Genomic DNA, 23,729 nt, shown 5'->3' with positions numbered 1-23,729 from the left:
ACGGTGGGTCAAAACGAAAACGAATAGACATTAGAAATCCAGATAGATCGCAATAAAATCCATTCATCTATAATAATAGCCGAACATCTGCAAAGAAAAATGTTTTTTCTCTCAGTTTGATATGTTGTGGAATGTATTAGCTAACACAGTAGTGGAGAAAGGGCTGTGCATTTCGAGGGAATCATGTGATTCACGCTGTTTTGGTTTACTTATTACGGATTCAGTTCCAGTGGGTATTTCGTTGTCGTATCTTTTACAATAAAACCACATGTGGTGATATTATCTGCTAGATAATCTTCAGAAAACTGTGTGTGTTGAGGTTTTGCTTAGTTGGCTGTGTACAACTAATGGACCTTAGGCCTACAGTCCAACTGCAAAGTGCATGGTATTTTTTGTTTGTGTTTCCAGGCAAAATGAAGACGATCAACTCATCTCAGACGGTGAAGTCCAAAGATGGAGGTACGTGATCTTTATCTCGATGTAGGTTTGCCACAGATTTTGGGAACCGAGTTCCTCATCTAATATTTAGTTGCCAGAATGCCACAGAACAGGTACAGGGGTACCAAAAAAGCTTAATAATACTTCGACACGTTTCATTAAGTTTCTCCCTTAAATGCAAAAAGCTTTTCATTGTGAGTGATTATTTTATTTCTTTCATATGTGCTTACTAACAAGAATGTTAATCGTTACTGTTCCAGTGTCCATCGCAGTTAAGTCGCGCAGAGTGACGGTAAGGGGACCTCGCGGTATCCTGACACGTCACTTCCGTCACCTGCCGGTGGACATGATGATGACCAACAAGGAGACGCTCAAGGTGGAGAAGTGGTTCGGAAACCGCAGAGAGTTGGCCGCTGTCAACACGGTCTGCTCCCACGTCGAAAATATGCAGAAGGGGGTCACACTGGTAAGTCAAAAAACAAAAAATTTAATTTAGTTGATTTCATAACAATATGAAACCGGGGGGGGGGGGGCGCTAAGCTTTATTAGGATTATGCATGCACGAGACATTTTCCATAAATAACTCCAAGATTTACAAGCAGAAGGAAGATGCGCCCCGCTAAAAAAACTCGGACAAACAGGAAACACATTGTCCAACAGGAAACACATTGCCGACCAGTTAAAACAACTTTAACTATGGAGACTGCTAGTGTACAGAAAAGGATGAAAGAAGCAAGAGGGTGGCTGTCGCGTAAAAGCTGAAAGTCAAGACGGCACCTTCTTCTTCTTCTTCTTCTTCTTCTTCTTCTTGGCGTTCGCAGAGGTTACACAATCAGTCCAGCACTGGTGATAAAGACGGCACCTGTGTAACATGTGTCAGTGCAACTTTGCGCTTAAACAAATTTTTGATTTGTTCACGAATCTCATCGAACTTGGTTGCGAAATAAAATGACGAAAGTGAATCTCTATTTTTCGTCCAGCCCTTCCAACGATTGCTTTCCGTCTCGTTAAAGTCGATTACGGGGCAAAATTCGTCGAGTTCGATGGTTGAAAACATGGAAGTGCCATTCTGTTTGCTGTAGTCGGCAACTAAATCGTTTAGACGACCTCCGGAGCATGTCTAAATTTACATGCGTGTAGACGCCACTCGTGCATACTGTGTACCTCGCTGTAGACGCCACTCGCTTTTTACATGCCATCCATGCATAACTATTTACACCTCGGGGGCGGGTGTACTGCTTGTACATAGCAAGTTTTGTTACTGGACTCGAAGTACAAAAGGTTACTTCACGGCTGTTCCTGGCTTGTTTTTAAGGCCCGCGATGGGGAGTGGTAAAAATAGCCAGCGGCGCGATATCACTGCTTGCAGACTGTTAGCCCGCACTACCAAAGACTTTGTCTGCGCATCGCCGTTTGCGTTGTGCTGCGAGGCATATCAGCGCAGTTCAACGTTGCCAGAGACCAAAGAAGCGCTTTACTCTACCTAGCAGCGGCGGCTTACTGGAGGAATGTTCATTATCTGTGCTCGCCTACCAGCAGACCACAGGCACACCCAATAAAGTTCGGACTTGTACTGGCAGAGCGCGAATGCAAATTCTTGTAGGCGTACATAGACACAACATAACATATACAGACAATAACGCCCACAACACTTCAACAGCATATGAATGGAATACAAACAAATCCGCAAATCGCGCACAATACACCAGTTAAAAAAATAAGGATTACCAAAACGGCGTGCAGAAACTACACTGACTCGGAGAGGAGAAACATTTATCACACGATGTGGATAGCAAACATTAAAATAAAACAGACAAGTCAAGCATAAAATAAACACAAATACTGAAAACACAATAAACAAGGGTGAAACAAACAAAAAGAGATGCTTGCCAACAGTCAGTGTGTGTGTACGTGGTTTGTGCGTCAGCGGTGCGTGCCAGTGTGTGTGTGCGGGCGCGCGTGCGACGTGCGTACGTTCTTGCGTGCGTGCGTGCGTTTGAATGAGAAAGAAGAGAGAGAGAGAGGATTGAAGAATGAGGCCACGGTATCTGTCACATGAATATAGACACACACACACACATCTGGTATGAAACACTGACTCGCCGAAAGCTGAGTTCCGTTATTCTTTAACTACGCGTACGGGAAGTCAAAGGCTACTCCATCCTGGTTAGGTAATCCAATTGATAGAATCCGTGTATTAAACACTGGCACACAACCAATTTATTTAGAGGGTCTCGATTGTCTGCTCCTCTGCTCCAACCAATACTAGTGTCAGTTCTCTGATGATTTTAAGTTATTTTCTGAGGGGATAACACTTGACCGTTTTGGCGAATACCGCCACATGATAACATTTGGAACAGAAAGTCCGTGAGAAAAAATCGGCATTCGTTTCTTCTGCGATGTTTAGGCCGTAAAACCTTGCTAGATCCGACTCATACTTTATGCACAATTTTGCTGGGTTAGAGTCGTACTTTCTCTTCGATCTTTCTCCACATATTCTGCAGAGAGCTTGGAGTCTCTCAAAGTGAAGGCTTTCTACATGCGCCTGTGAAGCCATACTCACAGTACTCCAGCTACGAGAAATGTGGGAAGCGACACACAAGCCAATAAGTACAAGCAGGTTAAACGTCCAGGAAATAAAACACACAATTTCACTTCTGTGTGATAGAACTTTCATTCACACAATAAAATCCAAAGTTTGAAGGTAACTGAAAGTGGGGTTTGGCCGCCGGGTAACATTTTATAACAACACACATCGCAGATATGTCCACATCGTACTATAAGTACTAGTATCAAAGAGAGAAACAACACTTGATTAGAAACATCCTCATAGAAATAAAACACAAGGCAGAGCTAGCCCCATTTTCCTTCTGTTGGATAGAAATACCATTCACTCAATGATATCCAAAGTTTGAAGGTAATTAAAACTTGAATGTTGACGCAGGGTAACATTTTTTAACACCACACATCGTTGATATGTCCAAGTCATATTATGAGTAAAAAATTCAGAAAGAGAGAAGCAACACCTAATCACATCCTCCTAGAAATAAAACACAATGGAGAGCGTGCCCCATTTCTCTTTCACTTCAAGGAACAACCATTCATAGACAAAATTCCAGAGTATGAACACAAACACAACTTGCAGTCCAGAGCGAAGATGATTTAAACACACCAAATTGTGAAAAAACACACACAGCACTTCCCCGGACACACGCACGCAAGAAGGAAATAAGAGGGAAAGTTCTCAGATAGGGCTGGGCTGAGGTGTTAGGTTACAGCCTGCAGCTGGAAGCGGTAAGGGCTCGGTGCTATACTTTGCGCGGTCTGCCTGGCCAGCTAAAGCAGCAAAAAAGGGGCCATCGGAACAGCCGTGACTTGCAACTGGAATGGAAAACATTGTGTCAGAATTTGTCTATTTCATCTTGAAATGTGTGTGGTGGTCTACAGGGTTTCATGTACAAGATGCGCGCTGTCTACGCCCATTTCCCCATCAACGTGGTGATCACTGAGAACAACACAGTCGTGGAGGTGCGCAACTTCCTGGGTGAGAAGTTCACGCGACGTGTTGCGATGCTGCCCGGCGTCACCTGCAAGGCGTCCGCCAACAAGGACGAGTTCCTCATCGAGGGCAATGACATCGAACTGGTCTCCAGATCAGGTAGCTTCTTGCTTCGGCCCCCTCCCCCCAAATAATATATACATGTAAATGGTTGTTTGTTTTTGATAAGACCCCCCGCGGGTTAGGGGCAGACATGGGACTGGTCCGATTTTTATCGGAATTCCGATATTTTCCTTAGCTCACAGACCATTCTTGAGATCGATGCAAATTCGTTGAGAAAAAAGGGGGGAGGGGGGTGGTGGTATGAACCGTTCAGCTGAAGCTGTCTGCGTCTGAAGTCAGTGCATTCGCACCCCAGCACTCGCGTGAACCCATAAGTTCAGAACCGTATGAACCGTTCAGCTGAAGCTGTCTGAAGTCAGTGCATTCGCACCCCAGCACTCGCGTGAACACATAGCAGTATCATGGGTCGCGTTTGATTGGCATGGGTGGGAGTTCCTCCGTCTCAGACGGATTTCCGTCTCAGAGAAATTTTGACCTTTTTTTTTTTTTTTTTTTTTTTTTTTTTTGCGCCCTCATTGATAGTCATCTCATACTGTGTTATGCCAAATGGACTGATAGTGCACTTTTTGTTGTTTCTAATGCTTGCCAGGTCCCTAAAATTTTTAGTTTTTGTTACTTTTTGTATCTCCAACAAGGTTCTTATTTATCAGAATTAAACTCAGGAGAGGCCAGAGAAACCCTTTTAAATTCATAAAATTCGTTTTCGGCCGGGGGCCTTCGCCCCCCTGGACCCCCCACCAGGGCGCTGCCCCTGGACCCCGCCGGGGCCTTGGCGGCCCCTGGACCCCGGCCTTAAAAAAAGTTCAGTCTTGGAACAATTTTGGGCTCCCACCCATGGATTGGCTGTCGATCTCCGACGATTATTGCCGGGGCTTAATTATTCACCGATGGCGGTTTGTGGGTTGTTTTGATTGGCTGCCGATCTCCAAACGCCGAAGGTGAAAAAGGTAGCATCATGGCGTCTGGATTCCGTATTGTTTTGTCGATCGACGACCAAAGTGTGAAAAACAAGTGGAAAGCCAACTGGCTGTCAGAAGAAGTGACTGTCACTATCAACAAGAAAGAAAGGCGCCAGCTCATTGGCGACAGTATCGCCAAGATATCCATTCCCGGTCAGGCCGTGTGCACATGGTGCGCCAACGGCCACTGCGTGGTGAAATACGGACTTGGTGTGAGTAGCATCTATGCATGGGGCAAGCTAGGAAAAGATAACTCTCGCTGCAAACCACGCCCACTCAAAAATCTGGTCGGCGATTTGGCTCCGGACCCCAGGGTCAGGTTACGGCAAAGTACGTCGTTTTGAGTGGTTGGTTGTGGAGGATACTGACCGGTACCACTAGCAGATACATAGGGCTAGAGGTGCATCGACATTTTTTTCGCCAGGTCGCGAGAATTCTATAAAATAAATGCAAGCGAACTTTTGTCATTTTTTGAGTCACTTGAGAAAATGTGACTCTATGTAATTGGTCAGTGTTAGTCTGTCCGGCCGGCCGGCCGTAGACACCACCTTAACGTTGGACTTTTCTCGGAAACTATCAAAGCGATCGGGCTCATATTTTGTTTAGTCGTGACCTCCAATGACCTCTACACTTTAACGATGGTTTCATTGACCTTTGACCTTTTTCAAGGTCACAGGTCAGCGTCAAAGGAAAAATTAGACATTTTATATCTTTGACAAAGTTCATCGGATGTGATTGAAACTTTGTAGGATTATTCTTTACATCAAAGTATTTACATCTGTAGCCTTTTACGAACGTTATCAGAAAAACAAGGGAGATAACTAGCCTTTTCTGTTCGGCAACACACAACTTAACGTTGGGCTTTTCTCGGAAACTATAAAAGTGACCGGGCTCAAATTTTATGTGAACGTGACTCCCAGTGACCTCTACACTTTGACGTCTGCTTTGGTGACCTTTGACCTTTTTCAAGGTCACAGGTATGCTTCAGGTATGCATTGTGTTGTGAATAGCAATTTCTTCCTGTCCATCTGATGCCTCATATAATATTCAGAACTGCGAAAGTGACGCGATCGAGCGTTTGCTCTTCTTGTTTCTTTTTGCGATAGGGCGAGTGCACCACCGAAATTAGTTGATGAGAACGTAGTCGGGTGTTTCATCTTTCATTAGCAACTGAAAAAATAAGGGGAAAGTTTTGTGTGTGTGTGATTGTTATAAATCACACTTTTGTTTAAAATGCTAAAACATATTATTCTTTTGGGTTTTATAGCTTTTTAAAAAGGCATGATCTCATTTTTTTGCTATCAGGAGAGGCCCCAAAATGGCCTTTATAATTCTAACATTCATTTTCCGTCAGGGGGGCGAAGCCCTCCTGAACCCCCTACCGGGGGCGTTGCCCCTGGACCCCACCAGGGGCCTAAGCCCCGGCTCACTTTCCTACTTTTTGAACATTTGCTGGTCTCATGTCTGTAGGGGGAGTCCCATATTGGTTGGGACTAGAAAGAATTTACCCGATGCTACCCAGCATGTCGTAAGAGGCGACTAACGGTTCTGTTTCTTCTCTTCTTTTGTCTTATTTCTGCCTTACCAGTCCTTTCACCTATATTTCCTTCCAAGAAAACTCTCCCTACTATTCCCTGCAGTTTTCCAATTCTTTTCTTGTCTTATTTCTACCTGACTGGATCCATCACCTTTATTTCACTTACCAAAAGTCTTCTTTTCCACATCCTTATTTGGGCATGTCGTATGAGGCGACTAACGGATTCTGTTTCTCCTTTAACCCTTGTTAAACACCAAATAAAGAAAGAAAGAAAGTTTTTGATAAGGCACACAAAATTGAAGTTCGTAGGTCTGTTATTTTTGACGACTAGGCAAAAGAAATTTAGGTCGGAAGGACGGTTGCTTTCTATTGATTTATATTTTTGTTATTGAATTTTTCATTTACACAGATGCATTGATATTTTTATTGGCAGGACATCACATGAGCTGTGTCCCCTGGATGTCAGAGAACAGTAACTGTCCTTGTAAATCTGCTCACGAAAAAAGTTGTGGGGTCGAAAACAAATAAACTGTGGTCAGGCGGGGAATGAGAAACATGGACTTTGTTTCTTGTTCTTGTTAATCTCTGGCATCTTGTGTATTTGATGGTAGATACCAGCAGGTGCAATCTTGCTTCAGCCTGTTACCATTACCATATCCACAACCCCCACACAAATTGCTTGTCTCCAATTTCCTGACCTACCCTATCTTTTCCTTCCAACCCCACGACTTTTTTGACCCAAACAAAAATGTTGGTAAAAGGGACAAAATTTAAAGTTTGCAGACTTTGCAAGAAAAGTTCATCTTCTCCGTGATCTGGGGAACACAGTTCGCACAGTGTCCAGCCAATAAAAAAATAAAAAGACAAGTACAGTAAAACCTGCATCCAGCGGACCCTTAATTCGGCGGACACCTTTGCATAACGGACACTTCAAGTGAGGACGGATGTATTTTACACTTAAAAACACCTTTAAAGAGCGAACACCTCAAAGGCGCGGACGCGGACACTCTTTTTTGGTCCCGATTTGGTTCGTTACCTGTCAACAACGGTCCGCCATCTTGGTTCTGCAAATACAATCTCGCTGGCGATGTGAACGCGCGAGAAGCTTATTTTGTAAGCCAACGACAGCACTTGAAAGATTGATTTTTGTATGGTGCACGCTCATTGGTCGATGCCGTGAATTGAACTGAACTCACAAACAAAAACAAGTTGGGGTTTCTACTTTCTGTACTGTGATGCATCTTCGTCTCATCCTTCGTCGATCGTGGTCTCATCTTGTCAAAACGGAAATTTCTGACTTTAGAAGAAAGAGTCGATGTGATAAAGAAATTGGACAAGGGGCTCTCAGTTCGAAAAGTGGCTGATGAGCTGAGTGGAAGAACGCAAATTTCCAACATCAAAGCTGATCGTTCACAAATTCTGAGTCAGTGGGAATCCGGTGCCTCTCTCGCTCGTTCTCTCTCTCTCGCTCAGTCGTTCTCTCTCTCTCTCTCTCTCTCTTAGTCGTTCTCTCTCTCTCTCTCTCTCGCTCAGTCGTTCTCTCTCTCTCTCTCTCTCGCTCAGTCGTTCTCTCTCTCTCTCGCTTAGTCGTTCTCTCTCTCTCTCGCTCGTTCTCTAACTCGCTCGTTCTCTCTCTATCGCTCGTTCTCCGTTCTCTCTCGCTCAGTCGTTCTCTCTCTGAGCTCTATCGCTCGTTCTCCGTTCTCTCTCTATCTCTCTCTCTCTCTCTCTCTCTCTCTCTCTCTCTCTCTCTCTCTCTCTCTCTCTCTCTCTCTCAAAACAAACTTGAGAGCTTCAAAACTTTTTGAGTTTTAATAATTACTGTGGCAAAAAAAAATCAGTGACTGATGACTCTCCTTGGTGTGTGCTGCATTATTACATGTAATGAAAGAAAATGAAAGAACTAAACATGCATAGACACTCTATTTACATAATTTACATGCACACACATGAAATAAAACTATTTGGCTGGTTTTTTTCTTCCCAAAAAATGTCGGTGCATTCATATTCAAAAGAAAGGACACCTTGCTACAAAGGACAGTGGCAAGGCTCCCCAAGGGTGTCCTTTGCTCGCAGGTTTTACTGTACGCTTGTGAAAATTAAAAACAAACTTCAATAATAAAAACAAAACTAAAAGGATCAACTTACAGACCCTAAATTGTTTGGCCTTGTCATAGGGGGAAAAAACACTTTTGGGGGGGGTGGGGGGGGGGGCCTTTGTCTTTCAGTCTGATTCATAAGGACACAGTTATACTTCAGTGGTGGGACTTTTCCGCGGAAACAACTTACGAATTCCGATGGAGTAATCTATTTTTCCGGGTCCTATTCATCACAGTATCTATAACTTGTTGACTGAATGATATGGAGAGAAGTGAAGATGGAACAGAACACTGGAGGCTTGAGAGTTAAATTGTGCTGTCTGAAAACTCCTGATAAGTCATTTTGAGCTTCAATGCATTGGGGCGTCACTTGGATCATACTATTGCCAGTATTGGATTATGGATACATGGTTCATTACGTAAATATGCACCATTACAATGTTACCATTGTTGTGTGAAAGTGGTTTTTTTGGGGGGTGAGAATGTCTTTTTTACCTGATCCAAACGAGTTGAATTTTAGTCTCAAAATGCACCAGATTGCACAGATTTTAATGTACCATTTAAAAAAAAATCGGGGGAGCATGCCCCCAAACCCCCTAGAATAAAGGATTTCCTCTTTTTTCATCACAAGAGTCCCACCCCTGATACTTACAGGTTATACTTACAGGTTGTTTACAACAAGTAGAGCGATCGTGTTAGACTAGTAAGTTAGACTTGGTAACTATCACCTGTATTTCTACTTATTTAGATTTGAAGGAGTATTTCACAGAAAAGTGCTTTGAAACTAGAGGACGTAGGGGTTCAGAAAGCAAGGCTGACACTTCTCCAGGCCAAAAAGCAGGGCTAACACCTGAGGACTGGGTGGCCGAGTGGTAACGCACTTGCGCTCGGAAGCGAGAGGTTGCGAGTTCGACCCTGGGTCAGGGCGTTAGCAATTTTCTCCCCCCTTTCCTAACTTAGGTGGTGGGTTCAAGTGCTAGTCTTTCGGATGAGACGAAAAACCGAGGTCCCTTCGTGTACACTACATTGGGGTGTGCACGTTAAAGATCCCACGATTGACAAAAGGGTCTTTCCTGGCAAAATTGTATAGGCATAGATAAAAAATGTCCACCAAAATACCCGTGTGACTTGGAATAATAGGCCGTGAAAAGTAGGATATGCGCCGAAATGGCTGCTTGCTGATGTGAATGCGTGATGTATTGTGTAAAATATTCCATCTCACACGGCATAAATAGATCTATCCCTGCGCCTTGAGTCGAGTCTGGAGATACGTGCGCGATATAAGACTTCAAATAACACCTTTCCGGTTCTCACAGGAAGTCCGGTTTTTGAAAACTGTTAAAACCGGAAAATCTTTTAGAAGTAAATCTTTTTTTTTTTAATATTTATTTGTTTGTTTGGATGGTTGATAGAGAACATGTGTATTTTATATTTTATTAACATACATTTTGGCTGTTCTTTGCCTCTACAAGATAAAAAGAAAGAAAACAAGTCGCGTAAGGCGAAAATACAATATTTAGTCAAGTAGCTGTCGAACTCACAGAATGAAACTGAACGCAATGCCATTTTTCAGCAAGACCGTATACTCGTAGCATCGTCAGTCCAGCGCTCATGGCAAAGGCAGTGAAATTGACAAGAAGAGCGGGGTAGTAGTTGCGCTAAGAAGGATAGCACGCTTTTCTGTACCTCTCTTTGTTTTAACTTTCTGAGCGTGTGTTACACGACACTTGAGATTGCCACAAGTTCTCAAACGTCGTATAGTTGTGTTCTTTTATTCTACGTCGCCCGTCTTCGCAGCAACAGAAAACAACTCGTCAAATTGAGTTCGAGGATTTATTCAGCATTCAATACATACAACTGCACAACGTAGCAGAACTCAAATAGAAGCTTTTTTAACATTCAAATCGCGCTGGCATATATAGTAAATACTCAATCTCGAGAATATTCCAGACCGAACACGATACAACTACATTATACGAGTCGTGCATGGACTAAACTAGCAACATTCTCTCTGTGACGCACATCAAAAGCACCGACGCACTTAATCCGAACGAACGCCACGAACTCACACTACAAACAGCGTGATAAACAACTTGTTTTGACAGGACTAGAAAGTTCACCTGCATTCTCGTCCAAGCATAAATATTGTGTTTACAAAATATAATATCGGTACTTTCCCACAAAGTACAAATAAGTCAACTACATGCAACACACAAAACCGAACCAAAGCTCAGCAACGGTAGCGTTTCCTAACATTACCCCCAACACCAGAAGAAATTTACCTAATTTCTTTCAATCATTGAAACGCTACCTGTACACATATTATGTATACATAACAGATTGAAATCCAGGTATGTACATTAGTCTGTTGGAGAATGAACACAGTTTTACTCACATACTCGGCTGAGAAAATCTGCTCCAACATTGTCTGAACCCTTGATCGATTCCACTCGCATATCAAAGTTCTGCAAGTACATCACCCACCTCATGATACGATTATTCACAAACTTTGCAGAGTTCAGGTAGGTGAGGGGTTTGTGATCAGTCTGAAGCACGAATTTCACCCCTTGGAGGTAGAGTTCAAATTTCTTGATTCCCCACACGATGGCTAAACACTCTTTCTCCATGGTCGAGTAGTTCTTCTCGGCTCCTGACAGCTTCTTGCTGGCATAGCTGACCGGAAACGGTTTACCTCCATGCTCTTGCATCAGCATGGCGCCGATCCCTTCGTCCGATGCGTCTGTACGCAAGATGAACTCTTTGGCGGTATCAGGAAGGCGTAGCACCGGGTCTCGTGACATCAGGTCGCGCACAGTCTGATATGCCTTCTCCTGAGCTGGTCCCCAGAGTATTCGGTTGGGGCATCCTTTTCGGGTCATGTCCGACAAAGGCGCCGTTATGGCGGCGAAGTTTGGAATGAACTCTCTGTAGTACCCAGCCAATCCAAGGAAGGATCGCACCTGCTTCTTGGTTTCAGGACGTGGCGCATTGAGGATCTTGGTGACGTTTTCCAACAAAAGCCCCTTTTGACCTTCCTTCAGTGAATGACCTATGAAGTCAACGTTGTCGGTCCCCAAAATGCACTTGCTGGGTCTCACGGTCAGATTAGCTTTTGTCAGGCGGGAAAACAGTTCCCTCAAAGTCTCCAGATGCTCCTCAAAGGTCTCCGTGTGGACTAGCAGATCATCCCAGTAGTACACAACATTCTTCATTCCTTTGAGCATTTTTCGCATTCCCCTCTTCAGGGTAGCACCACTGTTCACCATGCCAAAAGGCATCCGCAGGCACTCATACGTTCCGTCTGGAGTTGCAAAGGCAGTCTTTGGTATGTCCTCTTCGCGCACAGGAATCTGCCAATATCCCTTGCTGAGATCGATCTTTGAGAAGATCTTACTGCCAGTCAACCTTCGGAACAGATCAGCCGCCGTCGGCATTGGTTCAGGGTCAAACACGGTGATCTTATTCACTTTCCTGAAGTCAATGCATACCCTGTTTGTACCGTCTTTCTTCTTGACAACAACAACGGGAGATGAGTAAGGGGATGATGACTCACGGATGACCCCCATCTTCAACATGCTGTCGATGTCCTTCTTCAAGGATTCCCGAGCCTGAAACGGGATAGGGTATGGTTTCGAGCGAACAGGAACGTCAGATGTGAGGTGGACTTCATGTTCGACCAAGGACGTAGAGCCTGGAACATCAGAGAACCTATGGGTGAAGTCGCCCATAAAATCATGCAGCTCCTTCTGCTGATCTTCTGTCAGGTCAGGTCCTAACTTGACGTCATCCACTCCCTCTTTCTTGTGGAGGTCTCCCAACTCCAGTAGTTCCTCGCCGTCGAACTCGTCTAGTTCGGCTGGTTCTTCCACACTTGCTGCGACCTGTACTGCTTCCGGAGGTCTCTCCACATACAGTTTCAGGAGGTTAGCGTGGTAGATCTTGGACTTCTTGCCGACATTCACCTTGTAGCCGTTGATCCCTACCACGGCCTCAACCTCGTATGGGCCTTTCCACTGCATCAGTAGTTTGTTGTGATCAGTGGGAAGCAGTATCAGCACTTTGTTACCTGGTGTAAACTTCCTGTTTACGGCTTTGCGGTCGTAGTAGTGCTTTCCGCTATCCTGAGACTTTCTCAAGTTTTCTCTCGCAATCTCGAGAGTCTCCTCCAGTTTCTCTCGCAACTCGAACACGTACTGGTAACTGTTCTTCACTTCAGGTGTGTCCACATCTTTCGTCCACAATTCCTTTAGTATCTGCATCGGGCCTCTCACGGTCCGCCCGTACATCAGCTCGAACGGGGAGAATCCAGTGGACTCCTGTGGCACCTCCCTGTATGCAAATAGCAAGGCATTGATGTAGCGATGCCACTGCCTTGGCTGCTCACTGCATAGTTTCTTCAGCGTGGACTTCAGCGTCGCATTGAATTTTTCGACCAGCCCATTGCACATCGGGTGATAGGGTGTCGTAGTCAAGTGACGAATGCTCAGCAGCCTGTTGACCTCTTCCATGCATTCAGAGACAAACTGTGTCCCCAGGTCTGTGAGGATCTCTTCAGGAACCCCAATTCTGCTGAAAATGTCCACAAGTGCCTCGGCAACAGTCTCGGTGTCAATTTTCTTCAGAGGCACGGCTTCTGGGTACCTGGTTGCATAGTCTACCAGGGTCAGTACCCAACGATGACCCGCTTCACTTGGCGGTTTGATCTCGCCGATGAGGTCAATGGCCACCCTCTTGAAAGGTCGGTCGATCAAAGGCATCTTCTGCAACGGCACTTTCGGGACCCTTCCTCGAGGTATGGTTTTCTGGCAAATATCGCACGATCGGCAGAATCGAATCACATCTGCATGCAGTCCTGGCCAGTAAAACGCAGCCTGGATTCTGTCTGATGTCTTCTTGACACCCAGGTGACCTCCCATAATGGAGTCGTGGGCCACCTCCATCACCTGGCGCCTAAGTGGTTGAGGCACCAGAACTTGACGTAATGGCTTCCCACCGTTGACTCTCGCGTGCTGGAACACTCTGTACAGAATCTTGGCCTTCACTTCAAATTGCACAGTGCCTTCGCCCTTAGTCATCTCCTTGACAGGACGACTCCTGTACTTTGTCAAGGTCAAATCAGCTTCCTGTAGCTGAATCAGCCGATCCCTGTCCACGACAGCAGTTGCAGAACTGTTGGTGACCCTGAGTGGCGTAGTTGTTTTGTCCTTCTTCGCCTGGGCTCTGGTCGTCACAGCGCTTACAACCTGCGGCTGGTCGCGGCGATGCACAGTTGCTCTGTCATCTCGTAACAGTTCGCTGATATCTTCATTCGCGAATGGCAGTGGGTCTTCCTCCTCAGCAGCAGGCTGAGCTGAGCCCATTCTCCATTCGAAATCAGGGTCATCAGGACGTCTCGCACCCCCAATGTTCCCAATTAATAGATCGTACAAGGGCTTCTTCAGGCAGACGGCCTCAACTTCTCCGGTGAAGTATGGAGTATCGATCTGGATTTTTACCACTGGTGCCTTCACGCATTTGCTGTCAGCCATGAGCGTCCACTTGAAGTCACCAGTGAACTTCTCTGTTGGCACCAGATCCTCTTTGACAATGACTCCATTGCAGCCCGAATCTCTGAGAACAGTCACTTCCTGCTTCTCAACAAATCCCTTCGACACGGGCATGTTCGACACTGACACAGCTGCGCTGGCGACGACAGAGATTGACTTGCCATTGGCGAGTAGAAGCTGGCCATCAGAAATACATTCTTCCACGTCCGATGGTGTAGCCACTTGCTCGGCAGCCCTTGGAAGTATGACGCTGCTCGCACATACTTGTTGGTTCGAGCCACTCGTTTGCCTCTTGTTGTCGTAATATCTCCGTCGATGTTCTTGCGCTTTGTCATTGACATGTCCGTTATTTTTCTTTTGGGGACAGTTGGCGACTCGGTGGCCCTTGGCATTGCAAAGGAAACACGTTATGTTCTGCCCTTCATTGGATGATGGTGCGGACTCAGTTTGTCCCTTGGCAGGTTGGTTTGCCTGGTTCCCGCTCTTCTGGAAAGGTTTCGATGACTTTGACGTCCCCAGGGTCCTTCCATGAGCAATGAGATAACGCTCAGCAGCATCAGTAATGTCCTTCAAACCCCGCAGTTTTTGCTCTTCCAAGCGGGTCGCCAGGTCCTTCGGGCAGGCATTAAGGAACTGCTCCTTCACGATCAAGTCCCGCAGACTCTCGTATGACTGCTCTTCACCTGATAACTCCACCCACTTCTGCAGGTATGACGACAGGCGCTCCACAAACTGGCTCGGTGTCTCTCCAGACAATGGCTGGCATTCGCGGAAGCGTTGACGGTAGCCCCTTTCAGTGAAGTTGTAGCAACGCAACAGAGCTTCCTTCAGCACATCATAGTCTCTGGCGTCATCATTTGAGAGTCTAGTGTAGACCTCAAGTGCTGCCCCAGTCAAATGTGCGCTGAGTTGAATCGCCCAGTCGTCGCGCTGCCATCTAGCACTCTCAGCGAACCTCTCGAATCTTGCAAGGTAGCAGTCGATCTGGTCCTTCCCGTCAGCGAATGCTGGAAGTTTCGGTGCCCTGTATAACATTTGCTGCTGGTTATCTCTTTGGCGTGGTGCCTCGTGCTCATTTTGAACACGCACCATTTCTGTCTGAAGCTCTAAACGTTTCGTCTCCATTTCTATTTGGAGCTCTAAGCGTTTCAGCTCAATTTGCCTTTCTTCACGCTGTGCTTCTCTTTCTCTTTCTTTTTCTTCACGCTGCGCTTGTCTTTCTTCACGCTGCGCTTGTCTTTCTTCACGCTGCGCCAGCAGTCGTGTCTGGGACTCGACGAACTCCGTCAACTGCTTGCCTTTTAGTCCCAGTTCAATTCCTTTTCCCCAGAACTCAGCCATTCTGGTCTTTTCCGGTGCGTTCGTCTGTATTTTTTCACAGCCCCGAACGTAGACGAATGTAGTCTTCTAAAAGAACACAGTCTCTACTGCACCTCCGATGCTTCTCTCGTCGCTGTTCACCTTCGTAGACGCAGGCTGCCACCCTCCTCGTCTAACGTGACGGCGCACTCTGCTCACGATACGTACACGACGTACCTCAGTCGTATTTCGTAGTATTAATGCACTAGCTCCGCGACGAAGTCCGTCTCGTCCAAACGGCAGCTAACCTCTGTAATCCCGATACACTCCGGCGTCGCTCACCGTACCGAGCTGCGGCGATTACCAAACTCTTCACCAGTCACACCGAATCCACGGTTCCGTAGTCTCAATACTGATCCCTCAGGATACACCTGATTGATGGCTACCTCCTGTGACTGTCTTGACACTGGTCCTTGTTACTGGAAAACCCTTGGCGTTAAACGTAGATCCCGGCTTGGCCCCCAATTGTTACACGACACTTGAGATTGCCACAAGTTCTCAAACGTCGTATAGTTGTGTTCTTTTATTCTACGTCGCCCGTCTTCGCAGCAACAGAAAACAACTCGTCAAATTGAGTTCGAGGATTTATTCAGCATTCAATACATACAACTGCACAACGTAGCAGAACTCAAATAGAAGCTTTTTTAACATTCAAATCGCGCTGGCATATATAGTAAATACTCAATCTCGAGAATATTCCAGACCGAACACGATACAACTACATTATACGAGTCGTGCATGGACTAAACTAGCAACATTCTCTCTGTGACGCACATCAAAAGCACCGACGCACTTAATCCGAACGAACGCCACGAACTCACACTACAAACAGCGTGATAAACAACTTGTTTTGACAGGACTAGAAAGTTCACCTGCATTCTCGTCCAAGCATAAATATTGTGTTTACAAAATATAATATCGGTACTTTCCCACAAAGTACAAATAAGTCAACTACATGCAACACACAAAACCGAACCAAAGCTCAGCAACGATAGCGTTTCCTAACAGCGTGTTTTTAATCCAAACATATATCTATATGTTTTTGGAATCAGGAACCGACAAGGAATAAGATGAAAGTGTTTTTAAATTGATTTTGACAATTTAATTTTGATAATAGTTTTTATATATTTAATTTTCAGAGCTTGTTTTTAATCCAAATATAACATATTTATATGTTTTTGGAATCAGCAAATGATGGAGAATAAGATAAACGTAAATTTGGATCGTTTTATAAATTTTTATTTTTTTTTACAATTTTCAGATTTTTAATGACCAAAGTCATTAATTAATTTTTAAGCCACCAAGCTGAAATGCAATACCGAAGTCCGGGCTTCGTCGAAGATTACTTGACCAAAATTTCAACCAATTTGGTTGAAAAATGAGGGCGTGACAGTGCCGCCTCAACTTTCACGAAAAGCCGGATATGACGTCATCAAAGACATTTATCAAAAAAATGAAAAAAATGTTCGGGGATTTCATACCCAGGAACTCTCATGTCAAATTTCATAAAGATCGGTCCAGTAGTTTAGTCTGAATCGCTCTACACACACACACAGACACACACACACACACACGCACGCACATACACCACGACCCTCGTTTCGATTCCCCCTCGATGTTAAAATATTTAGTCAAAACTTGACTAAATATAAAAAGAGCATCTGTCAGGTTTGTCTGAGGTTTTGGCAAGGGTATTCACTCTTCCACAACCTGTACTAATCCGACGGAGTTATTTCAGAACATTGTGTTTTAACTTAAGACAACTCCCTCACTTTTAAGACCCTGTTTACCCCCCGCGGGTCAGGGGGAAGAACCCCCCGCGGGTCAGGGGGAAGAACCCCCCGCGGGTCAGGGGGAAGGAACCCCCGCGGGTCAGGGGGAAGAACCTCCCGCGGGTCAGGGGGAAGAACCCCCCGTGGGTTAGGGGGAAGAATTTACCCGATGCTCCCCAGCATGTCGTAAGAGGCGACTAACGGATTCTGTTTCTCCTTTTACCCTTGTTAAGTGTTTCTTGTATAGAATATAGTCAATGTTTGTAAAGATTTTAGTCAAGCAGTATGTAAGAAATGTTAAGTCCTTTGTACTGGAAACTTGCATTCTCCCAGTAAGGTAATATATTGTACTACGTTGCAAGCCCCTGGAGCAAATTTTTGATTAGTGCTTTTGTGAACAAGAAACAATTGACAAGTGGCTCTATCCCATCTCCCCCCCCTTTCCCCGTCGCGATATAACCTTCGTGGTTGAAAACGACGTTAAACACCAAATAAAGAAAAAAAAGAAAGACCCTGTTTTCTCAGATTTTCAGTTCATAACCTCTGTAAAAAAAATTATCCCCATTTTAACCCTTAGGCTGGTTGTCGCGACATATGTCGCGCTACTTTACGTATACTGTCACCTGGTTGTCACAACATATGTCGCGCTACTGGCTCAGTCTGTTTGGTCGGTTCCGATTACCTCCCATGGCTTCGAAAACCTATATCAGTATATGACCGTTTTTGAGTCACTTGAGAAAAAGTGACTATGTAATCGGTCAGTGTTAGTCTGTCCGGCCGGCCGGCCGGCCGTAGACACCACCTTAACGTTGGACTTTTCTCGGAAACTATCAAAGCGATCGGGCTCATATTTTGTTTAGTCGTGACCTCCAATGACCTCTACACTTTAACGATGGTTTCGTTGACCTTTGACCTTTTTCAAGGTCACAGGTCAGCGTCAAAGGAAAAATTAGACATTTTATATATTTTCTCGGAAACTATCAAAGCGATCGGGCTCATATTTTGTTTAGTCGTGACCTCCAATGACCTCTACACTTTAACGATGGTTTCGTTGACCTTTGACCTTTTTCAAGGTCACAGGTCAGCGTCAAAGGAAAAATTAGACATTTTATATCTTTGACAAAGTTCATCGGATGTGATTGAAACTTTGTAGGATTATTCTTTACATCAAAGTATTTACATCTGTAGCCTTTTACGAACGTTATCAGAAAACAAAGGGAGATAACTAGCCTTTTCTGTTCGGCAACACACAACTTAACGTTGGGCTTTTCTCGGAAACTATAAAAGTGACCGGGCTCAAATTTTATGTGAACGTGACTCATTGTGTTGTGAATAGCAATTTCTTCCTGTCCATCTGATGCCTCATATAATATTCAGAACTGCGAAAGTGACTCGATCGAGCGTTTGCTCTTCTTGTTTGTTATGTTTCTCTCTGTTATTGTTAATTCACCAGTGGCTATGTAACATGTTACAGAATTGCACCAGTGTAAGGGTTAAGACTTCCTCCTTTTCAAGACCTGATTTTCTCAGATTTTTAGGTCTTAAAAGGGGGGTTCCCCCTGTATTGGTGAACCTTTAACAAAGTATTCTCTTAACCCTTACACTGGTGCAATTCTGTAACTCATGTTACATAGCCACTGGTGAATTAACAGAGATAAAAATAAAGAAAAACGGTCATATAGGTTTTCGCATCCATGGGAGGTAATCGGATCCGACCAAACAGACTGAGCCAGTAGCCCGACATATGTCGTGTCAACCAGGTGACAGTATACGTAAAGTAGCGCGACATATGTCTCGACAACCAGCCTAAGTGTTAAAAGGGGGTTCCCCTGTATTGAAGTTTTCACCAAGTATTGTGGTTTATTTTCAGCTGCCCTGATCCAGCAGTCCACCACGGTGAAGAAGAAGGACATCAGGAAGTTCTTGGACGGCATCTACGTGTCCGACAAAACCACCATCGTCCAGGAGGAAAACTAAAACACTGTTCATAAGTTCAATAAATTTGCTGGTCTGAAGAAGTGCACTTTGCTTTTCTGCATTTGATGTAGATCGTCTGTGTGTGTGTGTTTGTGTGTGCTCATATGTAACAACAGGCTTTGCAAACTGAACAATCTCTGCCTGTTGCAAAAGGTAAAGTTTACTGACGTACATTTAATCATGCAAAAAATACCCAGAACAGATTGAATGTGAAACTGACAATATTTATTTTATGCTTACAAAGCGTTTTGAGAAAAAAACCAGAATGCATGCATTCTATGTCTTGTTATCACATAGTGTAACTGTGTAAAACCTAAAGTAGGAAAGAGCACAAGACACGAACTAGACTATTTCTTATTTAAGTATGACAAAATTAATAATACTGTAATGGTGCAGTCCATACAGAAGTGTTGCATGTATTTTCTGGTGATTGTAGGAACTTGTCCCACAGACACTGTGTAGCACTATCTCTAGTGTTTATCAACCTGTCTTCATAAAAGTTTGCACACACTAATGTAAATAACTAAGATGAGCTTGTATACAAAGTTTTATCAAAATAAATGTAACTTTCAAATTATTGACAAAAAATTAACATTTTAAAAGTGATACAACTTTTGCCCTCTATCCTATAGACCTTTTCGGTATCTGAGCAGCTCTCGCGAGACACGCTCTTTGTTATGCTTTGAACATCGCGAGAACTTCGAACCTTGGCTTGTGCAGCTTGCACGAGATCGCTGTACCGCATGCTTTGCTATGCTCGGAAGTTTGCGAGAGATTACGAGAGCTTGGAATACCGATAGGGTCTATTGACAAATTGTTGATTGACTGAAGCTGGTTGTCGTTTAAAGGGATAATGTCTAACATCGTCCCAAGAGCTATACAATTAAGGTTGGTGGTTGTAATTATGTGACCACACACCAGGAATACCTTACACATTTGAGCTTTTAATGTCCAACGGACCAAATCATCAGAAAATTTTCCCATATGGTGCCTTTGATGTTCTATATTTAAGAACAAACAACATGCATTCGACTTGGCAATAAAACCAAAATGACTCGCACAGTTTGGTTTTGTGATCACCCCATCACTGATGAAGTGTTCTTTTTGCTTTTATTGCATTCATCAGCCATTTTTACATCGGGGACACCTAGTTCATTGGTAGTGCACACAAAAACAAGTCGCGTAAGGCGAAAATACAACATTTAGTCAAGACAAGTAGCTGTCGAACTCACAGAATGAAACTGAACGCAATGCCATTTTTCAGCAAGACCGTATACTCGTAGCATCGTCAGTCCACCGCTCATGGCAAAGGCAGTGAAATTGACAAGAAGAGCGGGGTAGTAGTTGCGCTAAGAAGGATAGCACGCTTTTCTGTACCTCTCTTTGTTTTAACTTTCTGAGCGTGTTTTTAATCCAAACATATATCTATATGTTTTTGGAATCAGGAACCGACAAGGAATAAGATGAAAGTGTTTTTAAATTGATTTCGACAATTTAATTTTGATAATAATTTTTATATATTTAATTTTCAGAGCTTGTTTTTAATCCAAATATAACATATTTATATGTTTTTGGAATCAGAAAATGATGGAGAATATGATGAACGTAAATTTGGATCGTTTTATAAATTTTTCTTTTTTTTTTACAATTTTCCGATTTTTAATGACCAAAGTCATTGATTAATTTTTAAGCCACCAGGCTGAAATGCAATACCGAAGTCCGGGCTTCGTCGAAGATTACTTGACCAAAATTTCAACCAATTTGGTTGAAAAATGAGGGCGTGACAGTGCCGCCTCAACTTTCATGAAAAGCCGGATATGACATCAAAGACATTTATCAAAAAAATGAAAAAAACGTTCGGGGATATCAATCCCAGGAACTCTCATGTAAAATTTCATAAAGATCGGTCCAGTAGTTTGGTCTGAATCGCTCTACACACACACACAGACACACACACAGACACACACACATACACCACGACCCTCGTCTCGATTCCCCCCTCTACGTTAAAATATTTAGTCAAAACTTGACTAAATATAAAAAAGTGCTTTAGAGAGGGGACAAAGTTGGTATCACTTAAAAAAAAAGTGTCATGAATTCAAATGTGTGCACATATTTTACTAGACTCGCAAGCTTATCTTGGGTATCTTAAGTTAATGTGGACAATGTTTACGCCATGTGCCCAGTAATTAATTAATTTACTCTCGGCATTTGGCTCAGGACAACGCGAGTGACACAAAAAGATGTTATGCTCAGTGTTGTGTGTTTTGATGTGTTAAAGGTACATGCCTTCCTGCTTAGACCATCTGGTAAACCACCATAGACCCGTCCAGCCTTTTACTTTTATCTGAGATCAGATCTTCTTTTGTTAACTTTTTTTTTTTTTTTAAATCGGCCCTCTTTGATTGAGAAAAATCTCGAGATAACAACTAACTCAAAAAGCTAAATTTAACACCTAACAACAATCGCTTGCAACAAACTCAAAACAAAATAAAAGCAACAAGCAGACAAGCTGCTTGGACACTACCAAAACTCGACAGCCTGGCTGCTTACATCCCCAGTTGGATTTTTGTTAAATTGATAATTGCATTAGGCCCACGCAAAAAAGTTGTATGTTTCTGGTCACCTGACCCTACCTATTTTTTTCCTGTCGACCCTAGACTATTATTGCATTTGTAAAAAAAAAAAAAAAGCGTCAAAACGAAAGTAACGGACGGCAGACGACACAAGGGGGATAACCCCGCATCCCTTTTGTCTCATTTGTTCTTGTAATGTGTTGTCTTTCTCTTTGTATAGTAAGTCGATCCAGTCTCTTTGCGTCACTGTATAGTTATTTTCTACCATGACCAAAAACAAAAAACAAAAATTACCTACCTACCCTATTTTTTGTAGCCATGTAACCAGAAACATACAACTCTTTTTTTGTGGCCTTAGTGACACCCATGTCAATCTGCAAAATTTATTTTTTAAATCATCATGCTTTACACCCCCTGCGGGTTAGATGGAAGAATTTACCCGATGCTCCCCAGCATGTCGTAAGAGGCGACTAACGGATTCTATTTCTCCTTTTACCCTTGTTAAGTGTTTCTTGTATAGAATATAGTCAATGTTTGTAAAGATTTTAATCAAGCCGTATGTAAGAAATGTTAAGTCCTTTGTACTGGAAACTTGCATTCTCCCAGTAAGGTCATATATTGTACTACGTTGCAAGCCCCCGGAGCAAATTTTTGATTAGTGCTTTTGTGAACAAGAAACAATTAACAAGTGGCTCTATCCCATCTCCCCCCTTCCCCCGTCGCGATATAACCTTGAACTGTTGAAAACGACGTTAAACACCAAATAAAGAAAGAAAGATCACGCTTTACAGGACGCAACCAAGCTGTGGATTCTGGATAGACTGTGTTGAGAAAGGATTCTCTTACCTCATGTTAAAGGTACTGAACTTGTCAAAACCAGGTGCACGGAGCCCCTGGGGCTTTTAGTCATACCTCAGGCAGCTATCCGTTAGAAGAACTACCAAGTTTCATTGACTTGCACCTGAAGAGTCAAGAACTGCGATTTTTTTTACGAATTAATTTCGTACTCGGACCCGGCTGGTCTTGACCTATTTTTGGATCTAAATTTAGATCAGGTAGATCACCACATCATGCACAAAAAGACACGTCACTAGCAAACTATGTCAGACGTCATCATGAGTTTGTGTAAAACAAAATGGAGGCCGGAATCACTCAGTTGAATCGAACTCCGACCAAACACCACGTAATAACTAGGTTAATTTATGCACTCGCGTGAACAAGAAACTGTCGAGCTTCACAGATGTCGTCGTTGGGTAGTTTTGGGTTTGATTTACTACCGTAGAAGGATTTTTGAACTGTAAATGCACTCAGCTGCAACAAAAACGCAAAACGAAGGCTGTGAGCTACACTGTGCCTTTAAATCATCACGCTTCACTTGAAGCAGCCAAGCTGTGGATTCTTGGTAGGCTTTGTGTCTAAGTGAAAGGATTCTCTTACCTCATTTCAAATCATTTACACCGAAAAGAAAGAACTAGGGCATGAGAATCTCCCTCCTTGTGGATGAATTCCTCCTTTTGAACCCCTCCGGGTGTTTTTGTTCCGTCTCGATATAACCTTGAACGGTTGAAAACGACGTTAAACACCAAATAAAGAAAAGAAAGTGTTTTTGTTCGATATGTAAACTTGACATAATTATTAGATTGAATTGGAGCTGGAAGCAACATTTCTCAGTCGTGTGTAAATCAATTTTCCTTGATCTTTTACATCAGGGTTTAACAAGTCGCGTAAGGCGAAAATACAACATTTAGTCAAGTAGCTGTCGAACTCACAGAATGAAACTGAACGCAATGCCATTTTTCAGCAAGACCGTATACTCGTAGCATCGTCAGTCCACCGCTCATGGC

The 23,729-nt window shown here is 43.7% G+C and overlaps 1 protein-coding gene across 1 annotated transcript; it reads left to right on the top strand.

The window, feature by feature from the left end:
- The first annotated feature begins 408 nt into the window (after positions 1–408).
- Positions 409–19,353, top strand: LOC138968302 (large ribosomal subunit protein uL6-like). The gene is made up of 4 exons (XM_070340863.1): positions 409–459; positions 699–904; positions 3,886–4,096; positions 19,203–19,353. Exons 1-4 carry the CDS (start codon positions 414–416, stop codon positions 19,307–19,309), a joined length of 570 nt encoding a protein of 189 aa, XP_070196964.1. The 5' UTR covers positions 409–413; the 3' UTR covers positions 19,310–19,353.
- Positions 19,354–23,729: the final 4,376 nt, after the last annotated feature.

The sequence above is a fragment of the Littorina saxatilis genome, linkage group LG6, assembly GCF_037325665.1.
Source record: "Littorina saxatilis isolate snail1 linkage group LG6, US_GU_Lsax_2.0, whole genome shotgun sequence".
Classification (NCBI taxonomy): domain Eukaryota; kingdom Metazoa; phylum Mollusca; class Gastropoda; order Littorinimorpha; family Littorinidae; genus Littorina; species Littorina saxatilis.
The sequence above is the reverse complement of the archived record's forward strand: the minus strand, read 5'-3'. Positions and strand labels throughout refer to the sequence as shown.